This window comes from Schistocerca piceifrons, chromosome 6, assembly GCF_021461385.2.
Source record: "Schistocerca piceifrons isolate TAMUIC-IGC-003096 chromosome 6, iqSchPice1.1, whole genome shotgun sequence".
Classification (NCBI taxonomy): Eukaryota; Metazoa; Arthropoda; class Insecta; order Orthoptera; family Acrididae; genus Schistocerca; species Schistocerca piceifrons.
In genome coordinates this window covers 552,668,638-552,695,454 of record NC_060143.1, presented here as the reverse complement: position 1 = coordinate 552,695,454, position 26,817 = coordinate 552,668,638, and the positions used below count along the sequence as shown (strand labels likewise).

At 41.3% G+C, this 26,817-nt stretch overlaps 1 protein-coding gene across 2 annotated transcripts in view; it reads left to right on the top strand.

Annotated features, from left to right (window-relative positions):
- LOC124802496 (poly [ADP-ribose] polymerase tankyrase) overlaps positions 1–26,817 on the top strand; it is a 295,411-nt gene that overhangs the window by 65,923 nt on the left and 202,671 nt on the right. For both annotated transcript variants that reach the window (XM_047263314.1, XM_047263313.1), the window contains exons 3-4: positions 9,771–10,074; positions 24,240–24,493. In XM_047263314.1, coding sequence (XP_047119270.1) covers positions 9,771–10,074; positions 24,240–24,493 — 558 coding nt within the window. The remainder of the gene's footprint in view (positions 1–9,770; positions 10,075–24,239; positions 24,494–26,817) is intronic.

Below are 26,817 nucleotides of genomic sequence, written 5' to 3'. Positions count from 1 at the left end.
CAGCTCTGAGTTTGTGAAATCACCCTGTGTCAAGGTAGCATCGCTGTCCCCTCGTCCAGCTGTGCAACAAGCCACCACACTCTCACCTCAAGGAGCAAAGCCACCGGCTACACAACCAACAGGCTGAAATGGATAGAAGGAGTACTCCCATGAAGACTTCCTACGTCCCTACAGCCAACTAACACCTGTGTCTTCCTCTGCTAACAGGGAAAGCTTGAGAAAGTACAACAAAGGCAAGTGGTCTTTTCCTTCGCTGACACGGAGATCCTCTACGATGGTGTCACCACTTGATACCTTTGCCCAGCTGGCCTTCGTGTCTCCGGTTCGCACCACTAACCATTTTTCTGCATTGGACTCCACAGACCGTTAGCACAAGGAAGCTGATGCTTCTGTGGACCTCGTGGAGCAGGATCCTCCTGCTTCTGTGCCCTGTAGCAGCGAGTCTTCACAGGCTGGCACACGACAGCCACCAAGGTGACACCCCTTCTTCCTCATCATGACTCTCCTCCAATGCAACATTCGCAACCATGCTGTTCAGAAAGTTACGAACCTCTTCTTTCACCTCGTCGTCGGAGCTGAATCGCTGGGACCACAATTAACGCTGACAGGTACTGTGAGACTCTGAAAAAACTCAAATGGGCAATTCAGAACCAGAGAAGAGGAATGTTAAGCAAGGGCGTACACATTCTCCATGACAACGCTCGCCCACACATCGCTCGACAAATCGTTGCTCTCCTGCAACAGTTTCAGTGGAACATAATCACCCACCCACCCTACAGTCCTGACTTGGCGCCCAGTCCTGACCTGTTCCCTTGGTTAAAAGAACATTTGGCCGGAAAGTGATTCAGCTCCGATGACGAGGGGAAACTTAGAGGTTCATAACTTTCTGAACGACATGGTGGGGAGCTGGTATGACATGGGCATACAAAAACTGCTACAGTGTCTACAAAAATGCATCGACAGAGATGGTGATTGTGTCGAAAAATAGCTAAATGTTCAAGCTGTAAACTGATGTAAACCATTGTAGAAATAAACAGGTCTGTGTACTTATAAAAAAATTGGAGACCTTACTTTTGGGATTACTCTCATACTTCCTGGGGTGCAGATCAAATCACCCTCCTCAGTTTGTACTGGTCCCTTGTTTGTTCGAATTTTAGACTAAGGTTGCTTTGTTGATGCATCTGCACATCCATCCCTCTTACGCTGTCTCAACACTGTCCACTATCATGCCATCCGTTTGGCTGCTGGCGCCTTTTACACTAGCCCACTTGAGAGTCTATAAGCTAAAGGTACTGAACTACCATTGTCCTACCGCCGTGACTTTGTCCTCAGCAGGTATGCATGCTGTTTGTCTGTAGAGCGTGGCCACCCTTCTTATGCCTCCTTCATCGATGACTCCTTTGGTCGCCAGTATGGGGCACTTCCCTCTTCTCTGTTACCTCCTGGATTCCGCTTTTGGCACTAGATCTGGCAGCTTAACTTCAAACTACCTGCTACTTTCCCGGTGGGTGTGAACACCTCACCACCTTGGCATGTTCACCTTGGCCTTCATTTGCTTCCTAAGGACACTACTCCAGCCTTGCTGTATTGCCTTCAGTTTCATGACCTTCTCATGGAACTTGGTGATAGTACCTTTGTGGACGCTGATTTCTCTCGAACGACTGTGATGTTGGGTGTGCCTTCGTTATTGGCACCGACGTTTTGCGGTATTGGCTTCCTGCACACTGCTCAGTATTTACAGCCGAGCTCTTCGCCTTGTATCAGGCCACGGGGTACATATGGTGACACAGGCTTTTAATTGCATTCTTTGCTCACCCTCTCAGCACCCTTCAACGTCTCTGTGTGCTGTACACTGCCCACCCCTTAGTGCAACGGGTCCAGGAAAACTGTTACTAGCTCATTCTTGAAGGAGCCACTGTGATGTTTATGTGAGTTCCTGGTCATGTCGGTCTGCCAGGAAACGAGGCTGCTGACGCTGCTACCAAGGCAGCAGTCCTCGTACCTCAGCCCACTAGTTCCTATGTTCCCTCTGATGATCTCTGCGTTGCTGTCTGTCAGGAGGTGATGTCACTTTGCCATTGCCATTGGTCATCCCTTCATGTGCATAACCTCCAGATTACTAAGCCTCTCCCAGTGGCTTGGATGACCTCATCTCGGCCTCCTGCCGGGTGGAGGTCATTTTAACTAGGTTGCTTATTGGGCACTGCCTTTTTAGCCATCATCATTTGTTAAGTGGTGCTCCCTCACCACATTGTACACATTGCGCCCAAGTTTTAACTGTCTGCCATTTCCTGACGGAATGTTCATTTTTTAACTATTTACATTCCACCTTGGGTTTGCCATCTGAGTTATTGGCCGTTTTAGCAAACGACGCACGCGTTGTTGACTGTGTCTTACTTTTTATCTGTTGAAGCAATATGGCGAAGGTCATTTAATTTTTAGTTCTGGACCTTTGTTTCTGTATAGTGTCTTTTATTGACCTTTCTCCATGTCTGTTTTTAGCTGTCTTCTCTTCTGTTAATTGGGATTGACATAGTCATTTTTTAACTCATCTTTGTCTTTGTGTTTTATAATTTTGACTTGGCTGCATATGACAAACAAAACAAAGATTCAGAAACATTGCAGATACAACTTGTTTTTCATCCAAGGACTGTATAGTGTATTCTGTCTGACTGCCAAATGCGGATGCCGTGGATTTACTCTTTCTGAGACAGTGCTGTGATGGTATGAGAATGTAGTATTTGTCCAGATAATCACCTAATCTATTATACATAAACATTTGAAGGATTTTTGAGAAACCTGATACCAGTGAAACTGGCCTTAAGTTGTTTGGGTTGTCCTTATCCCCTTTCTTGTATACTGGTACCACCCTGCTTATATTTAGTTTTTCTGGAAAAATGCCATCTCGGAAAGAGCTGTTTGCTATGTCCAGCAATGGTGAGATTATTTGCTCACTTACTTGCTTTATTACATGATTCAATATTTCATCACCACCAGCTGACTTCTATTTCTGTGTAGTTTTCCTCAGTTCATCTCCCATGACTGGTTTCAAGAATATGGTTCTGCTTGATTTTTGTGATAACTTTGTAACTTTCCTTTGTGGGCTATTTCTTTCCAATTTTAAGTTCGCTACCACATTTATATAGTTATCATTGAGTATGTTAGCTGTTCTTCTACCATTTGTAACCACTGCGTTGATTTTTATTGACCTGATACCTGTTTCTTTGATCCAGCTTTTTCTTGTCTTTCACCATTAATTGCATTCCAAGCTGCCTTTGTCTTGTTCATTATGGTAGCATTCATTTCTCTTGATTTTGCCTCTCGTATTGTTTTTCTATACTTCTTTTGTAGCTTCACCCCTCCATCTCAGATCCTGCAGCTTCTTACGCAATTCTATTATTTCACCGGTAGTCCATTTTGTCTGCTCCTGCATCTTTTCTTGTCTCTTTACTTTGGGGAATGCTACATTAAAATGGTGTTTAATTGTTGTAATAAATGAGTCATATTTTTCATTCACATTCTGCACATCTAGGGCTGCATTCCAGATTTCCCTGCTTAATATTGTTCTAAAGGTGTTAATATTTTGTTCACTGATGGTGAGATTATGACGTGATTCAGTATTTCATTATCACCAGTTGACTTCGATTTTTGTATAGTTTTCCTCAGTTCATCTTCTATGACCGGTTTCAAGAACATGGTTCTTTGCCCATAATCCCTCTACAGCCATCATACTGGAACTAAGTGAGGTCAATTCTCCAAGTTAGATGCTCTTTGGTTGTTTATTTTTGGTTCAGGTATTATGTCCTTATTTCTGCAGCAGAAGGTCAGCTGTCCACGATTATAAGATACTTCTGTTCGGACTACATATGACTCATAGTCAGAACTACTAATATAAGTAATGGTGTCAATAACTGTGTGACTTCTAGAATTCACTCTTGTTGGTGCAGATATTGTTGCCTCCATATTGTATTGTATTAACAATTCTTCAGAATCTGGTTGTGGTTTTGATTCTTCTGCCATGTCAATATTGAAGTCTCCACATATAACAATGTTTTTGTTCATATTCATTTTTAGTAGGTTAGCCGTTTTTTTTTTTTTTTTTTCAGAAAGATGCTGATCTTACCACTTGGTGATCTCTGCACACAAAACAATATGAAGTCATCAGTCCCTACACCAGTACTTTCAAAGTCTCTTTCTCTAGCTATAGGTAGTCTCATGCCTTTACTGTTTGTAGTCTTTAGGGTTTTTTCCTGTTTTACACAGATGATGTGACTTTCCAAACAAAAGCACTGGCATGTTGATAGGCACACAAACATACACACAAAATTCAAGCTTTCGCAACCAACGGTTGCTTCATCAGGAAAGAGGGAAGGGGAGGGAAAGACAAAAGGATGTGGGTTTTAAGGAAGAGGGTAAGGAGACATTCCAATCCCGGGAGCGGAAAGACTTACCTTAGGGGGAAAAAAGGACAGGTATACACTCGCACACACACACATATCCATCCAGACATATACAGACACAAGCAGACATATTCAAAGCCTAAGAGTTTGGGCAGAGATGTCAGTCGAGGCGGAAGTACAGAGGCAAAGATGTTGTTGAATGACAGATGAGGTATGATCGGCGGCAACTTGAAATTAGCGGAGGTTGAGGCATGGTGGGTAACGAGAAGAGAGGATATACTGAAGGACAAGCTCCCATCTCTGGAGTTCTGACAGGTTGGTGTTAATGGGAAGTATCCAGATAACCCGGACGGTGTAACACTGTGCCAAGATGTGCTGGCCGTGCACCAAGGCGTGTTTAGCCACAGGGTGATCCTCAGTACCAACAACCACTGTCTGCCTGTGTCCATTCATGCGAATGGACAGTTTGTTGCTGGTCATTCCCACATAGAAAGCTTCACAGTGTAGGCAGGTCAGTTGGTAAATCACGTGGGTGCTTTCACATGTGGCTCTGCCTTTGATCGTGTACACCTTCCGGGTTAAAGGACTGGAGTAAGTGGTGGTGGTGGTGGTGGTGGTGGTGGTGGTGGTGGTGGTGGTGGGAGGGTGCATGGGACAGGTTTTACACCGGGTGCGGTTACAATGGTAGGAGCCAGAGGGTAGGGAAGGTAGTTTGGGGATTTCATAGGGATGAACCAAGAGGTTACGAAGGTTGGGGGGACGGCGGAAAGACACTCTTGGTGGAGTGGGGAGGATTTCATGAAGGATGGATCTCATTTCAGGGCAGGATTTGAGGAAGTCATATCCCTGCTAGAGAGCCACATTCAGAGTCGGATCCAGTCTCGGAAAGTATCCTGTCACAAGTGGGGCACTTTTGTGGTTCTTCTGTGGGAGGTTCTGGGTTTGAGGGGATGAGGAATTGGCCCTGGTTATTTGCTTCTGTACCAGGTTGGGAGGGTAGTTTCAGGATGCGAAAGATGTTATCAGGTTGTTGGTGTAATGGTTCAGGGATTCCGGACTGGAGCAGATTCGTTTGCCACGAAGACCTAGGCTGTAGGAAAGGGACCGTTTGATGTGGAATGGGTGGCAGCTGTCATAATGGAGGTACTGTTGCTTGTTGGTGGGTTTGATGTGGACGGACGTGTGAAGCTGGCCATTGGACAGATGGAGGTCAACGTCAAGGAAAGTGGCATGGGATTTGGAGTGGGACAAGGTGAATCTGATGGAACCAAAGGAGTTGAGGTTGGAGAGGAAATTCTAGAGTTCTTCTTCACTGTGAATCCATATCATGAAGATGTCATCAATAAATCTGTACCAAACTTTGGGTTGACAGGCCTGGGTAACCAAGATGGCTTCCTCTAAGCGACCCATGAGTAGGTTGGCGTACGAGGGAGCCATCCTGGTACCCATGGCTGTTCCCTTTAATTGTTGGTATGTCTGGCCTTCAAAAGTGAAGAAGTTGTGGGTCAGGATGAAGCTGGCTAAGGTAATGAGGAAAGAGGTTTTAGGTAGGGTGGCAGGTGATCGGCATGAATGGAAGTGCTCCATTGCAGCGAGGCCCTGGACGTGCGGAATATTTGTGTATAAGGAAGTGGCATCAATGGTTACAAGGATGGTTTCCAGGGGTAACAGATTGGGTAAGGATTCCAGGCATTCGAGAAAGGAATGGGATTACCTTGGCAAACTTTTTATGTGGTGTTTTCTGAAAGCTGACGCAGTCCCTCAGCCACATACTCCCGACGAAGGGTTCCACTACCGTGGTACTTGATCGTCGGGAGTATGTGGCTGAGGGACTGCGTCAGCTTTCAGACAACACCACATACAAAGTTTGCCAAGGTAATCCCACTCCTGATATCCAGGCAGAGCTTCAAGGAATGCTCAGTACCTTTGGCCCCCTACAAAACCTTTCACCTGACTCCATCAACCTCCTGACCCCACCGATACCCCGCACCCCTACCTTCTCCCTTCTTCCTAAAATTCACAAACCCAGTCATCCCGGCCGCCCCATTGTAGCTGGTTACCAAGCCCCCACAGAACGTATCTCTGCCTATGTAGATCAACACCTTCAACCCATTACATGCAGTCTCCCATCCTTCATCAAAGACACCAACCACTTTCTCGAACGCCTGGAATCCTTACCCAATCTGTAACCCCTGGAAACCATCCTTGTAACCATTGATGCCACTTCCTTATACACAAATATTCCGCACGTCCAGGGCCTCGCTGCGATGGAGCACTTCCTTTCACGCCGATCACCTGCCACCCTACCTAAAACCTCTTTCCTCATTACCTTAGCCAGCTTCATCCTGACCCACAACTTCTTCACTTTTGAAGGCCAGACATACCAACAATTAAAGGGAACAACCATGGGTACCAGGATGGCTCCCTCGTATGCCAACCTATTCGTGGGTCGCTTAGATGAAGCCTTCTTGGTTACCCAGGCCTGCCAACCCAAAGTTTGAGACAGATTTATTGATGACATCTTCATGATCTGGACTCACAGTGAAGTTGAACTCCAGAATTTCCTCTCCAACCTCAACTCCTTTGGTTCCATCAGATTCACCTGGTCCCACTCCAAATCCCATGCCACTTTCCTTGACGTTGACCTCCATCTGTCCAATGGCCAGCTCGACACGTCCATCCACATCAGACCCACCAACAAGCAACAGTACCTCCATTATGACAGCTGCCACCCATTCCACATCAAACGGTCCCTTCCCTACAGCCTAGGTCTTCATGGCAAACGAATCTGCTCCAGTCCAGAATCCCTGAACCATTACACCAACAACCTGATAACAGCTTTCACATTCCGCAACTACCCTCCCGACATGGTACAGAAGCAAATAACCAGGGCCACTTCCTCATCCCCTCAAACCCAGAACCTCCCACAGAAGAACCACCTAAGTGCCCCACTTGTGACAGGATACTTTCTGGGACTGGATCAGACTCTGAATGTGGCTCTCTAGCAGGGATACGACTTCCTCAAATCCTGCCCTGAAATGAGACCCATCCTTCATGAAATCCTCCCCACTCCACCAAGAGTGTCTTTCCGCCGTCCACCTAACCTTGGTAACCTCTTAGTTCATCCCTATGAAATCCCCAAACCACCTTCCCTACCCTCTGGCTCTTACCCTTGTAACTGCCCCCGGTGTAAAACCTGTCCCATGCACCCTCCCACCACCACCTCCTCCAGTCCTGTAACCCGGAAGGTGTACATGATCAAAGGCAGAGCCACGTGTGAAAGCACCCACGTGATTTACCAACTGACCTGCCTACACTGTGACGCATTCTATGTGGGATTGACCAACAACAAACTGTCCATTCGCATGAATGGACACAGGCAGACAGTGGTTGTTGGTAATGAGGATCACTCTGTGGCTAAACATGCCTTGGTGCACGGCCAGCACATCTTGGCACAGTGTTACACCGTCCGGGTTATCTGGATACTTCCCACTAACACCAACCTATCCGAACTCCGGAGATGGGAACTTGCCCTTCAATATATCCTCTCTTCCCATTATCCACCAGGCCTCAATCTCCGCTAATTTTAAGTTGCCGCCACTCATACCTCACCTGTCATTCAACAACATCTTTGCCTCTGCACTTCTGCCTCGACTGACATCTCTGCCCAAACTCTTTGCCTTTGAATATGTCTGCTTGTGTCTGTATATGTGTGGATGGATATGTGTGTGTGTGTGTGTGTATACCCGTCCTTTTTTCCCCATAAGGTGAGTTTTTCCGCTCCCGGGATTGGAATGACTCCTTACCCTCTCCCTTAAAACCCACATCCTTTTGTCTTTCCTTCTCCTTCCCTCTTTCCTGACGAAGCAACTGGTGGTTGCGAAAGCTTGAATTTTGTGTGTATGTTTGTGTTTGTTTGTGTGTCTATCGACCTGCCAGTGCTTTCTTTTGGTAAGTCACATCATCTTTGTTTTTAGATATATTTTTCTTTTGTTGACTTATACGTTGTGGGCTGCATTCTGAAAGCAAATTCTGTAGTCCCTTCTTTTTTGCATAGTTCCTATATTTTGCTTTTTCAATTGCAGTAATTGGTTTTTCACCCCCATCAGGCCATATTAGTTTTCCTTTCTTCTAATTATTTTGCAGACATCTGTAAACATTGTGCCGAGTGTTACGGACCCCTTGTCTGTTTAAATTCATGCCATCCATCCCTAGTCGGTTTTCTCTCAAAAAATTTGTTTGGGTCTGTGAGAACAGCACCAAAACGATCTCACTGTTCTTTGACAGCATAATTTATTTTGGAGATGTATTTGTCATGCACTGACCTTCTTTTTATGATTCCGCTAAGTATCAGCCGGGATCCCGCATAGACACTTCTTGCCGAATGAATCATTTTTCTTATTTAGTTAATAATTTCTTTGTCGCTGCTGCTTCTTAACGAATTTGTTCCAATGTGTATAAAGACACCACTGTAATTATTCTTGGTTCCAGAATCCGGTTTTGTATTTGTCTGCTTTGAATTTACCATGTTTTTAAAATACTTGCCGAGTTGTTTGTTCTAATTCCCGGTCTGATGTCGATTTTAAATTGAGGACAGCAATATTTTTCAGTAGTGAGACACCAAGTATTAGAAACTCATTTTTGTCCCTTTGCATGGCTGTGGTGCCCTCTTTTATTGTGTGTCACTGTCTTCCATTTATATTTATCTACAGATTTTTGGCTTGCTGAGTTTGTCGTGACATTGGAAATGCTAGATGTGTTGTTGTTTTTAGCATTCATAGGCGCACTTGTATTTTCACCGTTTTGCTTTTCTGTTTGTTGTATTTCTCACACACACACACACACACACACACACACACACAGAGGACTCCTTTTCTTGGATTAATCTATCGTTTTCTTTCTTTATAGTGAATAGTTCTGTTTTTAGTGTTCCAATATCACTTTCAAGTAGCTTTATAATTTCGTTTTTTGAATCCACTGCCCTTAAGAGATTGGCTGTTTCATCACATAAACAGCCGTGGCATCTCCATGAAAAGTCATCATTGATGAATTTCAAATTTCTTGCACTTTTCATGTAACAAGAAGTTGCACTTTATGCACAAAACACCTTTCATCACTCGCTTTTCACACTCCCTACACGAAGAACTGTTTATTTTTTGCCCTTTTAACAAGACCGAAGTGTCACTACAATTTCCTATTGGCACTATGACATATTGTACAGTTTCAAAGGCTCTTTAATCTCTAGAATTGTAATAAGGATGTATACTCTGTATTAAAATATGTTGAATTCAGTTATTTGTGTGTTGGCAGATTTTTCGTTTTTGCTGTGGATATTTGAAGAGAAGTCACAGAATTGTCCTTTAATTGCAGCACTACTGCAGCATGGGGCAGATGCTTCAATCCGTAATACAGAAGGTAAAACTGCATTGGAGCTTGCTGATAGTGCAACGAGACCTGTACTCACGGGAGACTACCATAAGGAAGAACTTCTGGAAGCAGCACGCTCAGGTGCCGAGGATCGGCTTTTAGCATTGCTCAATCCGTTAAATGTTAACTGCCATGCCAGTGATGGCCGACGTTCAACACCCCTCCACCTAGCTGCTGGTTACAATCGAGGACGTGTAGTTCAACTTTTACTGCAGAATGGAGCTGATGTGCATGCCAAGGATAAAGGGTAAAACAGGAGATTTTTATTTCAAGCATATTCTGAATTGCTTATCATGTGATATAATTTTGTTCTGCATTTCCAGGTTCAGAATATATTTTCAGAATGACTATGATATTTTATTACATTGTACAGTATTGTAAGTTTATTCATCAGCAACTTGTTTATTTTGTTCCCCTGTATGTCTACATATACCGCCTTTCCTCGTAATTTCTTTGTTTCTGGTCTTCTTCAAATCCTATGTCTACAGATTTGAAGAGGGAAGTGTTGATGTTACTGCATGCACTGTGTTTTTTAATTTTGTGAGACTCGCGAAGTACAGCTATTTTGAACATAATTTCACACAAAGTGTTCTTTAGTTTCAAACCAGACTGTTATCTCAAGCAGGTCTAAAACAATACCTGTGCAATGTTTCAAAATAGTTGGTGCTTATAAACAAGAGCTGTAAGATGAATAGAATGAAGAAGTGTTAATGTTAGGAAAGAGCATAATAAAATAGTACTGGAATTGCTTGAAAAAAAGTCAGTATTCACAGTACAGGTTGATGTAATTAGCATATACTTTAAGGTATTTCACCATTCCTAAGTGTTGTCATAGGAGTCAATTTTTGTTTTTCTCAGAAAAAGCAACCACTAGCAATTTATGCGTAACTGCTTATATTACCCTCATCTTGAATAATTGCTTAAATTTTAATACCCATTGGTTGAGCGTTTTCACTAACGGTCTTTGAATTTAGTGTTTTGCTCTTTCATACTCACTTGAACGTGCCACTCCCAAGTATTGTGTGCATGTGTATGAATATTTGGAGCTGGCAGGCTGTGGTTGAACAAGGCTTAGGGGGGAGGGCAGAGCAGGGGAGGGTGAGGGAGCTGGTGTTATTTATGTTGTACTAATGTCAGTTGATGGAACTAGAAAATCCTCCCTTCCCAATTAAGCAATACTTTCTTCAGATTAACAGCTAAGTCTGCTAAATCATTATCCATTGACAGAATCTTAATAGTTCACAGTGCCTTCTAGCAAACTCAAAGCTAATTTGGCATGTATTATTCTCATAGGTAAGGTGAATCTTAAGATAAAATATTCAACAAATGGTTCAAATGGCTCTGAGCACTATGCGACTTAACTTCTGAGGTCATCAGTCCCCTAGAACTTAGAACTAATTAAACCTAGCTAACCTAAGGACATCACACACATCCATGCCCGAGGCAGGATTCGAACTTGCGACCGTAGCGGTCGCTCGGCTCCAGACTGTAGCGCCTAGAACCGCACGGCTACTCCGGCCGGCAAAATATTCAACAACATTAGGGATAGGGCAGATTGTTATTCACCGTAAAGGTTACCCATTGAGTTGCAGACAGGCATAATAAAAAGACCGTTACACGTTACAGCTTTCAGGCAGAACTCAACACAAGATGATTACTTTTTCAACAAAGCAAACACATGTGCATTTGCACGAGAGAGAAAACCTCGTGCACACATGACTGGGTACCAGGGCACACAGGCAATGCGGGGAACGAAAGGGCAGATGTAGCAGCCTAGGGGGTGTGTTGTGACCCTCAGTTATTTCAGTGTGCCATCCCCCCCGCACACTATTGCCTTGCTGTTGCGGTACACAGCCATGCATTGATGGGAGAATGAATAGCTGAAAGTTGCAGATGATAAACAGTGTCTAGTAAAGCCCACTATGTGGCCGTGGCATACCTCCTTTCTGCCACAAAGGCGGGATGGGGTCCTCCTTACTCGAGGCCCTCCTTACTTGTATTCTCGTTGGCCACAGCGCTCTTCTGCATGGCTTCTTGATCTGGCACGATGATTCTCCAATGTGCGGTGCTTGGGGCACACAGGTCACTGTGCACCACATTTTACTAGACTGTGTTTTATTTCCAGACCAGAGGGTAGCTCCAGGTTTGCCAGTAGAAGTGCCCTCTATTTTCAGTGATCAAAATATGTGATGAGACTTTTAAGGTTTAGTGATATGTCCAACTCGTCTTCAAACATTTAGGGAAATATTCTGAATGTGTTAACAGGTCGACTGACTGACCTGCGTTTTTTGTAAGTGGTCAGTCTGTCACATATCCCTGTGCTGTACTTTTAGCTCCTCTGTTGTTTTCTTTCTATTTTCTACCCAGGTGCAGTACCTTTCACTGTTTCTCCTTTGCTTTACATTATGTGATACGGAGTGATTGTGTGGATCAATGGGAGTGAGTGATTGAATGAGTGGGTCAACGGTTTTATCCCTTTTAACGATATTCGTTTCTTTTAATATTATAAGGGCACACTGTTGAGTGGCCATTAGACACAAAAAAGCAACAGCAACGACACATACAACTGCGACTGCCGGCAGCTCTAGTGGTGAAGCAGATATAAGCAGGATTTTATTCTCTCGAAAGTCTTTTCTAAAGTTGCCAGACTATAATCAGAATTTTAAGTTTCTATCAAAATAATAAAAATGTGGTAACTCAGGGTTTTAAGTTAAGGAGTTAAGAAATACAACAGTCAGCCACTTTTTTTGTGTATATATTCTATCTATATCAAAATAATAAAATTTCATAAAAAGTAGCTGGTTGCTGTATTTCTTAAAATAATATAATACACAGCCACAGAATCCAGCAACCAGTAAAATGGATAATTATAATTCCATGTTAAGCATTTTCACTAAGTGACTTAAAATGGAACATTCACACAGCACAGGATTACATTCACAAACATTTTCTTAATTATAAACCAAACATTGCTGAGTAGTCACTTGCTAGTAAAATCAGACCAAAGCATTTATAAAAACAGCAAAATTGTGTTTTTGTTTGTGGAAAAATTAAAGAATTAAAACTGTTAAAGTAGATGTGTTAAATAATTACAGTTTAAATACTGGATGTTCCAGAATGGCACTCCAATAAAACATTGTTTTTGTTTTAAGTGATTTTTCATTCAATACAAATGTTTTTCATGAAGCTAACTACATTTTCATAAACAAAAGGTAACTGTTTACATAATGAACAAAACATTGTAGTTGGAAACAGCTTAAATAAAATTTCATGACTTACGTGACATATACTATGATTTGAATAAATTAAAAGATAGAAAGTTACATTGTTTTCTAAAAATACTTGTCATGAAAATTATGTTCCCACTAATGTTTCTGTTTTAAAGTGAATGTAGTAGGTTGACTAACTTCCTGCCATGTTATGGTTCGTAGTTCTAAGTGACAGAATTGTTCTCATTAATTTTGTAAACAAATAAGAACTCTAGTGTACCACATGGTTCAACAGAAACCATGTATCAATCATTTCTAAACTAAAATGGTATCAGATACTTCAAATCCAAAAGTGGCATCAAAGAATTCATTTTGTCTAACTGGCCTAAATTGTGGTACTTCGTAATTTACTTTCAGATCAATTTAGTTATGTTGTAGACATGTATTATTGCATGATATTGTCCAATTGCAACACCATTATGATGAATAAGGCAAAAAAATTACTTTAGGCAATAACAAAAGTTTGGAAATGGTTAAAAGTTTCATGGAAAACTACATTATCTACCAAAAAGTGAAAGTCCAGAATGGAATAATGACTATATTATGAAAAGGATAGCTTGCTACTCACCATACAGTGGAAATTTTGAATTACCGAGAGGCACAGGAAAAAGACAGGTGAATAAGGAAGCTTTTGCCCAAAAGGCCTACTTTTGAATTAGATGGCATACATACAAACATTTGTGCAAACCCAACTCCCACACACGTGACCATTGTCTCTAGCTGCTGAAGCCAGACTGGCCAAAAGCTTGCTACTTTAGCAGTCTTTCTATCGTTCGTGTCGGTGACTTAATGTTTCCATTATGTGGTGAGTAGGAATCTATCCTTTTTGTAATGTTAAAATTATCAACATAAATGTTACCACCTAACAAACTAGAAATTAAAAAAAAAGTCTTATTATTATTTTCTGCTGGCATTGAAATTACCATGAATTGTCAGGTTATCGTTGAATCATTTCAGAAAAAGTCTGCTTTGCTTCATTTGTTCAAGATATGGTTCCCTGCCTCACCGAAATTTCTTTCATTAGCTATATTTGCAGCTGGAACACAAAACTGTTTTCTCATTGAAATAGATAGCTTGAGAAATAAACTGCTTCCACCAGTCTAGCATATCATCGTCATCACAACTATCCAGTGTGGTTAAATATAAAGCAACCTCATTGGTAGATTGAATATCAGATGGCCCACAGTCTGGCCTCTCTGAAAACAGGGACTTCATTTTTTTGGCTGGAGAGCATGGGTAACACACTCTAGGCAGCTCTAAGTAAATATCATAAAAACCGAGTAAGAAGTTTGTCACATTATAGTTTTATTCTAGCATACATGGAAATAATATTCCATCACAGATTAGTGGATGCAGTGTGTGTGTTCTAGACAGAGAATCAGGAGCAACGACGAACATCATCTGCCCAAGGGCAAAGATTTTCTTCTGTTCATTAGTAAAGTCACAGATTGCATTGGGAAAGTTTTAAGAAAGTGTGCGGTGGAAACTATTTTCACATCCACCAGGAAAATAAAAGACTATTTAAGATCAGCAAAAGATGAAAGACACCCTTTGACTACACCGGGGATATATAAAATTCCTTGTAGTTGTGGACAGGTTTATATCGATACCTTAAAGAGAATTGTGAACGCCCGTCTTGTTGAACATAGGAGGAATTGCCGCCTGGGTCACACGGATAAATCGGCCGTAGCGGAACACGTTTACCAGGAAGGTGATCATGAAATAAAATTCAGTGAGAAGAGCGTCATTTCCATAACCTCGCATTATTATGCATGCATGTATAGAGAGGCTATCGAGATTGATAAACAGTGTAATTATTTTAACAGGAAAGAGGAAGGTGTTAAACTGGATAAAATTTGGATGTCAGCATTGCACCGCAAGTGCGACAATCTATTACTTTCTATCATGAATGTTGGCATTACCAGAGACAATCTCATAGCAGACGCCACGTGATCGACAGTGGCACCCTCTGTACTGCCTATATACTCAGCGCTTCCTCAAGTTCTCTTCGCAGTTCGCCGCTGTACTTCAGAGGAAGTCTCCCGCAGTTGGAGACAAAATGTCAGGGGAGAGTTTCGTACTTCGACCACGGTCTATCAGCCCGGAAGTTTTAAGTGAAGTGCCTATATATCTTCATGCTCTGCATTGCAATGACTTATCTGTTTATGCATCCCTAACAGTACACTAAATTGTAGGATATTTCTTGCCTTCTATCACTACTGTTGCATCTTTGAATGTGTCTAAATGTGTACGTGTTTTTTTGCAGTATTGTTGTTGTACCAATACATTTTTCGGAGAAGCCCTTCTTCGCAAGAATTTCCATGATTTTCACTTACTGCCTAACTACAAACTGTAACATTCTAACTACCTGTTCCACCTAGTCTCCATTTCTTGCTTCAAGCTTGTCTTTAACAAATTCTAATTATCCATTTTCTTCATGAAACAGACAGTATGGCAGCGTAATTCGTAAAATAAACCACTGCAACCTCATTCATGAAACAGAAAGTGTGCTGGGCAGCAAAAATCATGGAATATACCACTGCAGCCTCATGTTTCAAGTAATTGTCAACAAAAAACCTGTTTCAGGGCTGTGTTCAAAACTTGTAATGCCTGTGTATGCTGAAAGGATTGCATTGCCTTTGCATATATTAGCATCTCGGTCTGTGACAAATGAAATCTTAAGATGCTGGGGATTTACTCCTAAATTAAGTAATATTTTCCAAGTATGGTTATACATATCCTGAATGCAAAAGAAGTTGGCATAGCAATGTTTGGGGAGAGATTTTCATTAGTGATTGGCAAGGATGGAAATTACATTGACTGTGTGTGCTGTGCCATACACACTGCATTCCTGTTTTACTTCTCTTATGCCAGATCTCAAAGCACATATCTGCAGAACATGACAAAGTGCATTACCAGCTCCAGAGGAAGTTACTGTTATTAAAACTTGTAGAAATATGTACCAAAGATTTTCATCTATTTACATTAGTATCAGATTGAGAATCTTGTGCTTTATGTCAGGAGCTTCAAAACATACAGAATTTATACAGGTGGATGTCTCCGACATTCTTCTTCATTCTACGGGAGTGAAACAGAACACTGAAAGACAAGCTGAATACAGGCAAGTACGATGCCTAGCATTGTCCGGACTGTAGGTGAGAAATCAAGTGTATTTACAGCAGATACATACCAGAAAAGTTGTTACCTACCTGTTGCTGCACACTTTGTCGGTCTAGATTGGACACTGCAAAATAGGGATTGGAAACACCCATTTCCATTCTCATTAGTTACCAATGAAAATCTCTCTCGAACACTGCTCTGCCCACAGCCTTTTGCACTGAGAACATAGGCCTGGTCTTCCAAATCAAGTTCCTGTTTCACACTTAGTCTCATGTTTATGTGCCATGATCGAGCAGCAGGTAGTTGAGGGACAATCATGTAATCGGAGTAGTGGTAGAGTGTCAGGTCATTTGTGTATAGGATACTTCCGTGAGTGTGAAGAAAGTCGAATGCAGTTGCTCCCTCCCATCCAAAATGCCTACATTGACATCTGCCAGACTTTCCTGGAACTACATACGCCAAGCAGTTAAAGTGCATAGAAACACCAGATGCAGATCTCTATAATGTTCCCACCATTTTAATGAGAAGTGGCAAGAAGAGAACTATAGATCTACCCTCCTGGTTAGAATGAAATTGTGTGATTCAGAGCTAATAGAGATCAAATTAAAACAATGCTAACTTCAAGCAAACTGGTCAGGGCAATTGTATGTATAGTGTGGCATATGAATCTGTGATACTAACAGTTCCATAGTGCTGTTTTGTGACCTAGCAACTGCAGTAAGCCACCAGGTGGCACTTGAGCAGGTAGCAAGAGCAACATTGTTACAAAATTAATGTGAACACGTTTTAAGTAACAGTAGATTTTTTCATTTAACTGTTCTGTTCTTCACTATCTTTAACTCGGATTCCCATTTTTTCACTCTTAGTGTTTACGCATATCTATTTCGTCTCAAATTGTATCCTGCGTGCAATTCCAACAAATGAAGTGAAACAAGAGAGGAAAGCATGCTACACAGCCAGGCCTGCAAATTCATGCATTTGATGAGGGAGTACCTTGAGAAAGTAAAGAAGAAGGGATCTCTAATTTCTGCATATCATGTTCTGAAGTGGACAGCTTTGAAAATAAGGAAAAGCAGTGTTGTAACAGTAGGGAAAGAAAACAACAATTAAGATAGTGATGAGACTGCTATAACAAAGTTAAACACACAAGGAAAACAAACAGCTGAGGAAGTAGAAAATGACTCCCATGAGTGATACAAATGAAGATTTTTGAAGCATGTCAGTACAATAAAATTTTTTCAGGATTTGTGTCGCATCAATTTGCAGTAAGTCCACATTATTTTGGGAGGTATACTCTCTTACAGTATTCTGCAGAAGTCCCAGTTCCTCACAATCCATCTCGTTATACTATTATTTGTGTCAGTTAACTTTTAAATCACCACAGAAGCCACTTCACAACAATTTGTCGACTGCCCTGTATAAATACAGGCTGCTTACACTTGTTGCCTCTTACTGCCCAATGAATAGCAGTATGTTGCTTCCTTCTTATTACTTCTAGCACAGGTCAATGTGCTGCACGAAAGGCAAAACTCCTATCTCCATTCACAAGATTGGCTGTCGCACATATTTCGGTAGCCTCTATAATAAGTGTCCAAGAAACCACTCATTGGATAGATGAGACATCTTCTTGAAATTAAATGTGTACTCCTCCATTAAGCTATACCTGTTGTTGTTGTGGTCTTAGTCTAGAGACTGGTTTGATGCAGCCCTCCATGCTGCCCTATCCTGTGCAAGCTTCTACGTCTCGAAGTATCTACTGCAACATACATCCTTCTGAATCTGTTTAGTGTATTGATCTCTTGGTCTTCCTCTACGATTTTTACCCTCCACACTGCCCTCCAATACTAAATTGATGATTCCTTGATGCCTCAGAACATGTCGTACCAACAAATCCATTCTTCTAGTCAAGTTGTGCCACAAATTCCTCTTCACCTCAATTGTATTCAGTACCTCCTCATTAGTTACGTGATCGATCCATCTAATCTTCAGCATTCTTCTGTAGCACCACATTTCAAAAGTCTCTATTCTCTTTTTATCTAAACTATGTATTGTCCATGTTTCATTTCCATACATGGTCACACTCCATACAGATACTTTCAGAAAATACTTCCTGATACTTAAATCTATAATCGGTGTTAACAAATTATTTCTCTTCTTCAGAAATGCTTTCCTTGCCATTGCCAGTCTACATTTTGTATCCTCACTACTTTGACCATCATCAGTTATTTTGCCCCCCAAATAGCAAAACTCAGTCTCATTTCCTAATCTAATTCTTTCAGCATCACCTGATTTAGTTGACTACATTCCATTATCCTTGTTTTGCTTGTGTTGATGTTTATCTTATATCCTCCTTTCAAGACACTGTCCAGTCCATTCCTTCAACTGCTCTTCCACGTACTTTGCTGTCTCTGACAGAATTACAAGGTCATTGGCAAACCTCAAAGTTTTAATTTCTTCTCCATGGATTTTAATTCCTACCCCAATTTTTTCTTTTGTTTCCTTTACTGCTTGCTCAATATACAGATTGAATAAAATTGGGGATAGGCTACAACCCTGTCTCACTCCCTTCCCAACCACTGCCTCCCTTTCGTGCCCCTCGACTCTTATAACTGCCGTCTGGTTTCTGTACAAATTGTAAATAGTCATTCACTCCCTGCATTTGATCCTTGCCACCTTCAAACTCTGAAAGAGAATATTCCAGTCAACATTGTCAAAAGCTTTCTCTAAGTCTACAAATGCTAGAAACATAGGTTTGTCTTTCCTTAATCTATCTTCTAAGATACGTCATAGGGTAGGGTATTGCCTCATGTGTTCCAACATTTCTACGGAATCCAAACTGATCTTTCCCGAGGTTGGCTTCTACCAGTTTTTCCATTCATCTGTGAAGAATTTGTTTTAGTATTTTGCAGCCGTGACTTATTAAACTGATTGTTCAGTAATTTTTACACCTGTCGACACCCGCTTTCTTTGGGATTGGAATTATTATATTCTTCTTGAAGTATGAGGGCATTTTGCCTGTCTCATACATCTTGCCCACCAGATGGTAGAGTTTTGTCATTGCTGGCTCTCCCAAGGCTATCAGTAGTTCTAATGGTATTTGGCTACTCCCGGGGCCTTGTTTCGACTCAGGTCTTTCAGTGCTCTGTCTAACTCATCACACTGTATCATATTTCCCATTTCATCTTCATCTACGTCCTCTTCCATTTCCATAATATTGCCCTTGTAGTGTAACGATGTAAGTTTCTTATAAATGATTTTCTTTCGACATATGGCCATGTGTAGACTTCGTCACCTACGTCAGTTACAACCCACTTCAAAATTATTTATATTCCTTTTAAATTGTCTTAGAATGGTTCTTGAATGAAACTGTAAAACATCATCTGAGTCGTATGCACAGAATTACGTCACTCGGGCCAATTGTTTTGCGTAAACTTTTTCAATTTTAGATGTCGTTTGTTTCAGAAATTATATTGATTCACGTTATCTGATTTAATCGATATTAGAACCAAATTGAATAAACTTTTTGAGATTCAAAGTCGCGATGAACGCTGTCAAAATTCAATAATCTTGTCAAATATATTATTAATTCATTCACATAATTCTTCATAAATAAATCCTCGGAACACGTATTTCAACTTTAGTAGCATCCGCTAGTTTATTATCTTCCTACATACAGACGTGAACCTGAGCCTTGACGAGACAAAACTAACATTTTCAATAAGATTAAACTTCCTATGATATCATTGTTGTACAAAACATTACAAATTCTCATTTATTTGATTTTTAGAAGCACGACGCAACAACTCGGTTATAGGATCTTTTGTTGCTCTTTGGCTGTCGACCCGCGACGTATAGTGGCCAGCAATTTTCTCTCTGGTCCCGGCAGCGAAGATGCTGTCTCCGTTCGTTACGCCGCCCTCTCCGTACATGAAACATTAAAAAAATACAAAACTTTAAACAATTCACAACCATTACAAATATTACAAAAATACATAAACAAAACTAAATTAAACTTATATTCACCTGCAAACTGGGCTGACACTGGTGGATGGGTGACGCTTCAATTTCGTCCCACTACACCCTCCAGTACATCACCCTTGTGTAGACCCTCTATGTACTCCTTTCATCGTTCTGCTTTCCTTTCTTTGTTTAGAACTGGTTTTCCATCTGAGCTCTTGATATTCATACAAGTGGTTATATGCCTCTACATCCTTACATTTGTCCTCTAGCGCTCCCTGTTTAGCCATTTTGCACTTCTGGTTGATCTCTGATCTCATTTTTGAGACATTTGTGCTCCTTTTTGCCTGTTTCATTTACTGCATTTTTATATTTTCTCCTTTCATCAATTATATTCAATACCTCTTCTGTTACCCAAGGATTCCTACTAGCCCTCATCTTTTTACCTACTTGATCCTCAGCTGCCTTCACTATTTCATCTCTCAAAGCTACTCATTCTTCTTCTACTGTATTTCTTTCCCCCGTTCTTGTCAATTGTTCCCTAATGCTCTCCTGAAACTCTCTACAACCTCTGGTTCTTTCAGTTTATACAGGTCCCATCTCCTTAAATTCCTACCTTTTTGCAGTTTCTTCAGTTTTAGTCTACACTTCATAACCAATAAATCGTGGTCAGAGTTCACATCTGTCCCTGGAAATGTCTTACAGTTCAAAACCTGGTTCCTAAATCTCTGTCTTACCATTATATAATCTATCTGAATCCTTCCCACCGAGCGAGGTGGCGCAGTGGTTAGCACACTGGACTCGCATTCGGGAGGACGACGGTTCAATCCTGTCTCCGGCCATCCTGATTTAGGTTTTCCGTGATTTCCCTAAATCGCTTCAGGCAAATGCCAGGATGGTTCCCTTGAAAGGGCACGGCCGATTTCCATTCCCATCCATCCCTCACCCGAGCTTGCGCTCCGTCTCTAATGACCTCGTTGTCGACAGGACGTTAAACACTAATCTCCTCCTCCCCCTGAAACCTTCCAGTGTCTCCAGGCCTCTTCCATGTGTAATACCTTCTTTCACGACTCATAAATCAAGTGTTAGCTATGATTAAATTATGCCCTGTGCAGAATTCTACTGGGCGACTTCCTCTTTCATTCCTTACTCCCATTTGATATTCACCTATGACTTTTCGTTCTCTTCCTTTTCTTCTATTGAATTCCAGTCCCCCATGACTATTAAATTTTCATCTCCCCTCACTATCTGAATGATTTCTTTTGTCTCACTGTACATTTCCTCAATCTCTTCATCTTCTGCGGAGCTAGTTGGCATATAAACTTGTTCTACTGTGGTAGGCAAGGGCTTCGTGCCTGTCTTGGCTACAATAATGTGTTCGCTATGCTGTTAGTGGCAGCTTACCCGAACTCCTATTTTTGGTAGCTTACCCGCGCTCCTATTTTTTTTTTTTTTTTTTAAATTAATTATTAAACTTACTCCTGCATTAATCCTATTTGATTTTGTATTTATAATCCTGTATTCACCTAACCAAAAGCCTTGTTCCTCCTGCCACCGAAATTCACTACTACCCACTATATCTAACTTCAACCTAACCATTTCCCTTTTTAAATTCTCTAACCTACCTGTCCGATTAAGGGATCTAACATTCCACGCTCCGATCTGTGGAACGCCAGTTTTGTTTCTCCATATAATGACGTCGTCCTGAGTAGTCCCTGCCCAGAGATCCGAATGGGGGACTATTTTACCTCCGAAATATTTTACCTAAGAGGATGCCATCATCATTTAATTATACAGTAAAGCTGCATGCCCTCGGGAAAAATTAAGACTGTAGTTTCCCTTGCTTTCAGCCGTTCGCAGTACCAGCACAGCAAGGCCATTTTGGTTAATGTTACAAGGCCAGATCAGTCAATCATGCAGACCGTTGCCCCTGCAACTACTGAAAAGGCTGCTGCCCCTCTTCAGGAACACAAGTTTTTCTGGTCTCTCAACAGATACCCCTCCATTGTGGTTACACCTACAGTACGGGTATCTGTATCGCTGAGGCATGCTATTCTCCCCACCAGTGGCAAGGTTCATGGTTCGTGGGAGGAAGCTATACCTATTCAGAGTCAATTTGTGTCTCTGTCCACGTAAACAGTCATATTTGAGACTTTGGAAGCCCATTGTTGAAACATTTCCAATGCCTGAGAATGAATGTGTGTCTAAAGGGCAAGTGCTGTGGTGGCAGAGGGCATTTTTGGAAGGCCAGAATGATAGCAATGATGACTTTAGGACATCTCTCAACATCAAAAGGTGCAGACAGAGTGACTTGTGCATGAAATTTTGATTACAGACCAAACAATGAAAACTGATTGATTCCTTTGACTCCTGGTATATCCAAAACAATTGTTCATGAGATTGTAATCAAATAATTGGAGATGAATAAGTTTGTGCAAAACTGATCCTGAAAATTTTTACCAACAACAGAGTAATCATTTATGCCAAACTTTTAGAATTGTGCTGAAATTATGGTACTTTTGTGGGCAATATTATTACTAGAGATGAGCCATGGGTTTTTGAATACAAACCTGAGGTGGGGAGAGAGAGAGAGAGAGAGAGAGAGAGAGAGAGAGAGAGAGAGAGCACTTTGAGTGGCACACCTTGCAGTCACCATGCTCCAAGAAGGCACACATGAGCAGATCAATAGTGAAGGCAGTACTCAATGTCTTTTCCTATGCTAGTGGTATCATTCACCATGATGCCTACAGATCTTCCAAATCTAGCTGGCAAAAATGTATTGATGCAAGAGGGGTCCTATTTTCAAGAATTTTGATACATTGTATTGTTATGATCTGTAAAATCAATTTTTATGGACTTGGTGCCATTACTTACCACACATGCCTTGTACAGAACACAGTATTGTGAACTGTGATATAGCTTGACAACCTGTACTGGAAGCAATAAGGCAGGAATGACACGCTAAGTTACATTGGACAGCGATGGACAATGATTGAGAGCTGGTGGCCTCATAAAATTCACAGGGTCAGTGGCAGTTAAATTTGTGTTTTCATTTACACATCTGCTGTGCAGTTCACGCCTCAGTGCCTGGCAGAGGATACATCAATCCACTTTCACACTATTTCTGTTCAATTCCACTCTTGTACAGTCAGCAGGGAAAACAAATACTATGATCATCATTTCACTCTATGTAGGTTGCCATCAAGAAAGTATTTTTGTATTCAAAGGAGAAAGTTTAATTTCAAAACTTTGTGAAAAGATCTTACCAGAGCAAAATATGTCTTTGTTTTAATATGTGTCATCCCAACTTGTGTGTCATGTGACACTCTCACCCCTATTTCACAATAATACAAGACGACCTGCGCTTCTTTGAACTTTCTACAGCAATACTTTAGCAGAAGATGGACTAGAATTTCTGTGGGCAGTCTGTTTTTCAATTTGTTGCCTTCTAAGTGATCTGCCAATGAAAAACATGCCTATCTTGTCATCCAGAGAAAATGGCCCTGACACAAGAAAGCTGGGGTGCTGCATGGGATACACTTCTGCTCCAATGTGGAGATGTGATGCTTACTGCACAAAACATTTCTCTATCTTTGTAATAAAAAAGTGTGTGTGTGTGTGTGTGTGTGTGTGTGTGTGTGTGTGTGTGAGAGAGAGAGAGAGAGAGAGAGAGAGAGAGAGAGAGAGAGAGAGAGAGGGAGAGGGGGGGGGGGGGAAATGTGGAGAGGGAGAGGGGGGGGGTTGCCCTTGTTCAGTATGTAGTAATTAAACACCATCTCTTGCACACCATTGCACCTGTTTTGCTAAATGTGTATATATAAGATTTCAATACCAAGTATTGAATTGCTTCTGGTAATAAGACATTATCCCCACCACCACCACCACCACCACCACCACTCAAACTCCAGCATTTAGAATTTTGTATCTGTTAGAATTCAGAAAAACCTACCTGTAGGGTCAGGTATGTACTGTATTTTCACATAGTTGTTCAAATATTTTGACTTGTTTCATGAATTATTTCTCAGTTTGGCCTTGTGGTTTAAATTTTACTTTCTCTTTATTTCAGTGGCCTTGTACCATTGCACAATGCTTGCTCTTATGGGCATTTTGAAGTAACAGAAATGCTCATAAAACATGGGGCAAATGTTAATGCAATGGATCTCTGGCAGTTCACTCCATTACATGAAGCTGCATCTAAGTCTCGTGTAGAAGTCTGCTCCCTGCTCCTTAGTGAAGGAGCTGATCCGACACTCCTGAACTGCCACTCAAAATCTGCTATTGATGTAGCTCCTACAAGAGAACTTCAGGAACGACTATCTTGTAAGTTAAAAACAAATTTATTTAAGATAATTGTCAGTGTAATGTTTCCAAATGTATGAGTAAATGTGATGTTTTAGCACACCATTGTGTGTGTGTGTGTGTGTGTGTGTGTGTGTGTGTGTGTGTGAGAGAGAGAGAGAGAGAGAGAGATGACAGAATAGGGTATTGAATATAAATAAAATTATTATCCAGCTGAGAGATAGCAATATTGTTTCTGTTATCTTAAATTTTAAAATGAAACTCATGTGTGAAATGAGAGAAAGTAAAATAATAAAGCAGTTGAGAGGGTGGTGACAAAACTGTGCTTATGTAACAATTACATGATTATTGTTTGGTGTATTATGGTGTGTACAGTTTGTGTCCCGTATTCTTATGGAAGATAATATGGATCAAAGACAGAACAAAATGTTCTGTAAACTAAAATTCAAATATGAATACTTGTTGAGATATGTGCATTATGACCTACAATAGTCATCTGTCTTTCTTACATATTCTTCAGCCCTCCTGAAAGAATAAAGAGTACACCTGGCTTCCGTCATATTTGATAACACGCATTGTAACGTGAGCATGTTGTACATTGGTTGTGGCATATACCAATGCCTTCAAATGTCCCAATACCCAAAAATCTAAGGAATTAAGATCAAGTAAAGAGGATGACCATTCTACTGGACCACCTCAACTAATCCATTGCTCATTAAACACTTTTATTAAGTACTGTTGTACAGGGCTTAGAAAATTGAATGGTACCCTATTGTGTATAAAGCACAAGTTTTTGCCCCGGTTCAGAAAAATCGTAAATCTTTGGCTCCATATACCCTACCAGGCCTTGTAACACACAAAATATGAATAACATTAATTCTGTCTAGTGGCTGTTCTACTTATCACACACCGAGCGAGGTGGCGCAGTGGTTAGCACTCTGGACTCGCATTCGGGAGGACGACGGTTCAATCCCGTCTCCGGCCATCCTGATTTAGGTTTTCCGTGATTTCCCTAAATCGTTTCAGGCAAATTCCGGGATGGTTCCTTTGAAAGGGCACGGCCGATTTCCTTCCCAATCCTTCCCTAACCCGAGCTTGCGCTCCGTCTCTAATGACCTCGTTGTCGACGGGACGTTAAACACTAACCACCACCCAACTTATCACACATAACAGCAACTCATCCTGAGACACTAAGGAATAATAAATATTCTAATGGACGGTGTATGTGGGGGAGGGGGGGGGGGTGGGAGGAGGAGGGGGAAGGGAGGGGAGATGAAGCTCATAGACCCGAGATCCAATTTTGGCTAAGTAAACAGATCGAAGTGGATGTAGATTGCAGCAGTTCCACAGAGGTGGAAGATGATTGCACAGGTTAGACTAGTGTGGAGCTGCATCAAACCAGTCTTTGGATTGAAAGCTGCCACCACCACTATCACTACCACTATAGTATTGGCTGTGCTAGAGTTTGGTTAATGCCTTCAGCAGAACCAGTTCTTCATACCATTGTTTCAGAATCATCATGTGTACTTCCAAAACTCACTGCTCCATATCCAGTGTGTGAACTGTGTGAGATCTGCTGCAATCTTTTATCTTCATTGTGAATGGTCCCACAACTGCAAGTCACAGAAACAATCTACAGATCATTTTTTCAGATGAAATGTGCAGATGAGGATGACTTTCTGTCTATGTGAGACGAGCCTGTGTGTTAACCCTTTTGAGGATTGGGCAGCTAGGGTGTAGTTTAGCTGTCTAGTACTGTGGTTTTTTTTTTTTTAATTTATTTTTATTTTTTATTTTTTTAAAGCAGGTTCTACTGCATACAACTTAAGTTAGTCTATTACATTTTGAAAAGAGTGTTTTTCTGATGAAATACTGCAAAGAAACACCTTTCTTGTATTGATATATAGTTTTCACAGCAGCATTAATTCCCCCGCCCCTCCAAATGCAGGTAGTATTAGAAGTTGTTGGTACCAAAAATAAAACTGTTGAAAATGTAGTTTTTGAAACTGAAATTGCATCGTTATATTTGCCATGGTGTGAAAAATTTCAAAGCATTTTGTAAAATGAAGACATAAGTCACATTCCTCACAATAGTAGCTAGTATCTTTTCTGCCACCTTCCCAGAGACTTGCTTTGCAATGATCTGCACAGACCTGAGATTTTGTGTGAGGCCATTTCGACATTTCTATGTTGTTGTTGTGGTCTTCAGTCCTGAGACTGGTTTGATGCAGCTCTCCATGCTACTCTATCCTGTGCAAGCTACTTCATCTCCCAGTACCTACTGCAACCTACATCCTTCTGAATCTGCTTAGTGTATTCATCTCTTGGTCTCCCTATACGATTTT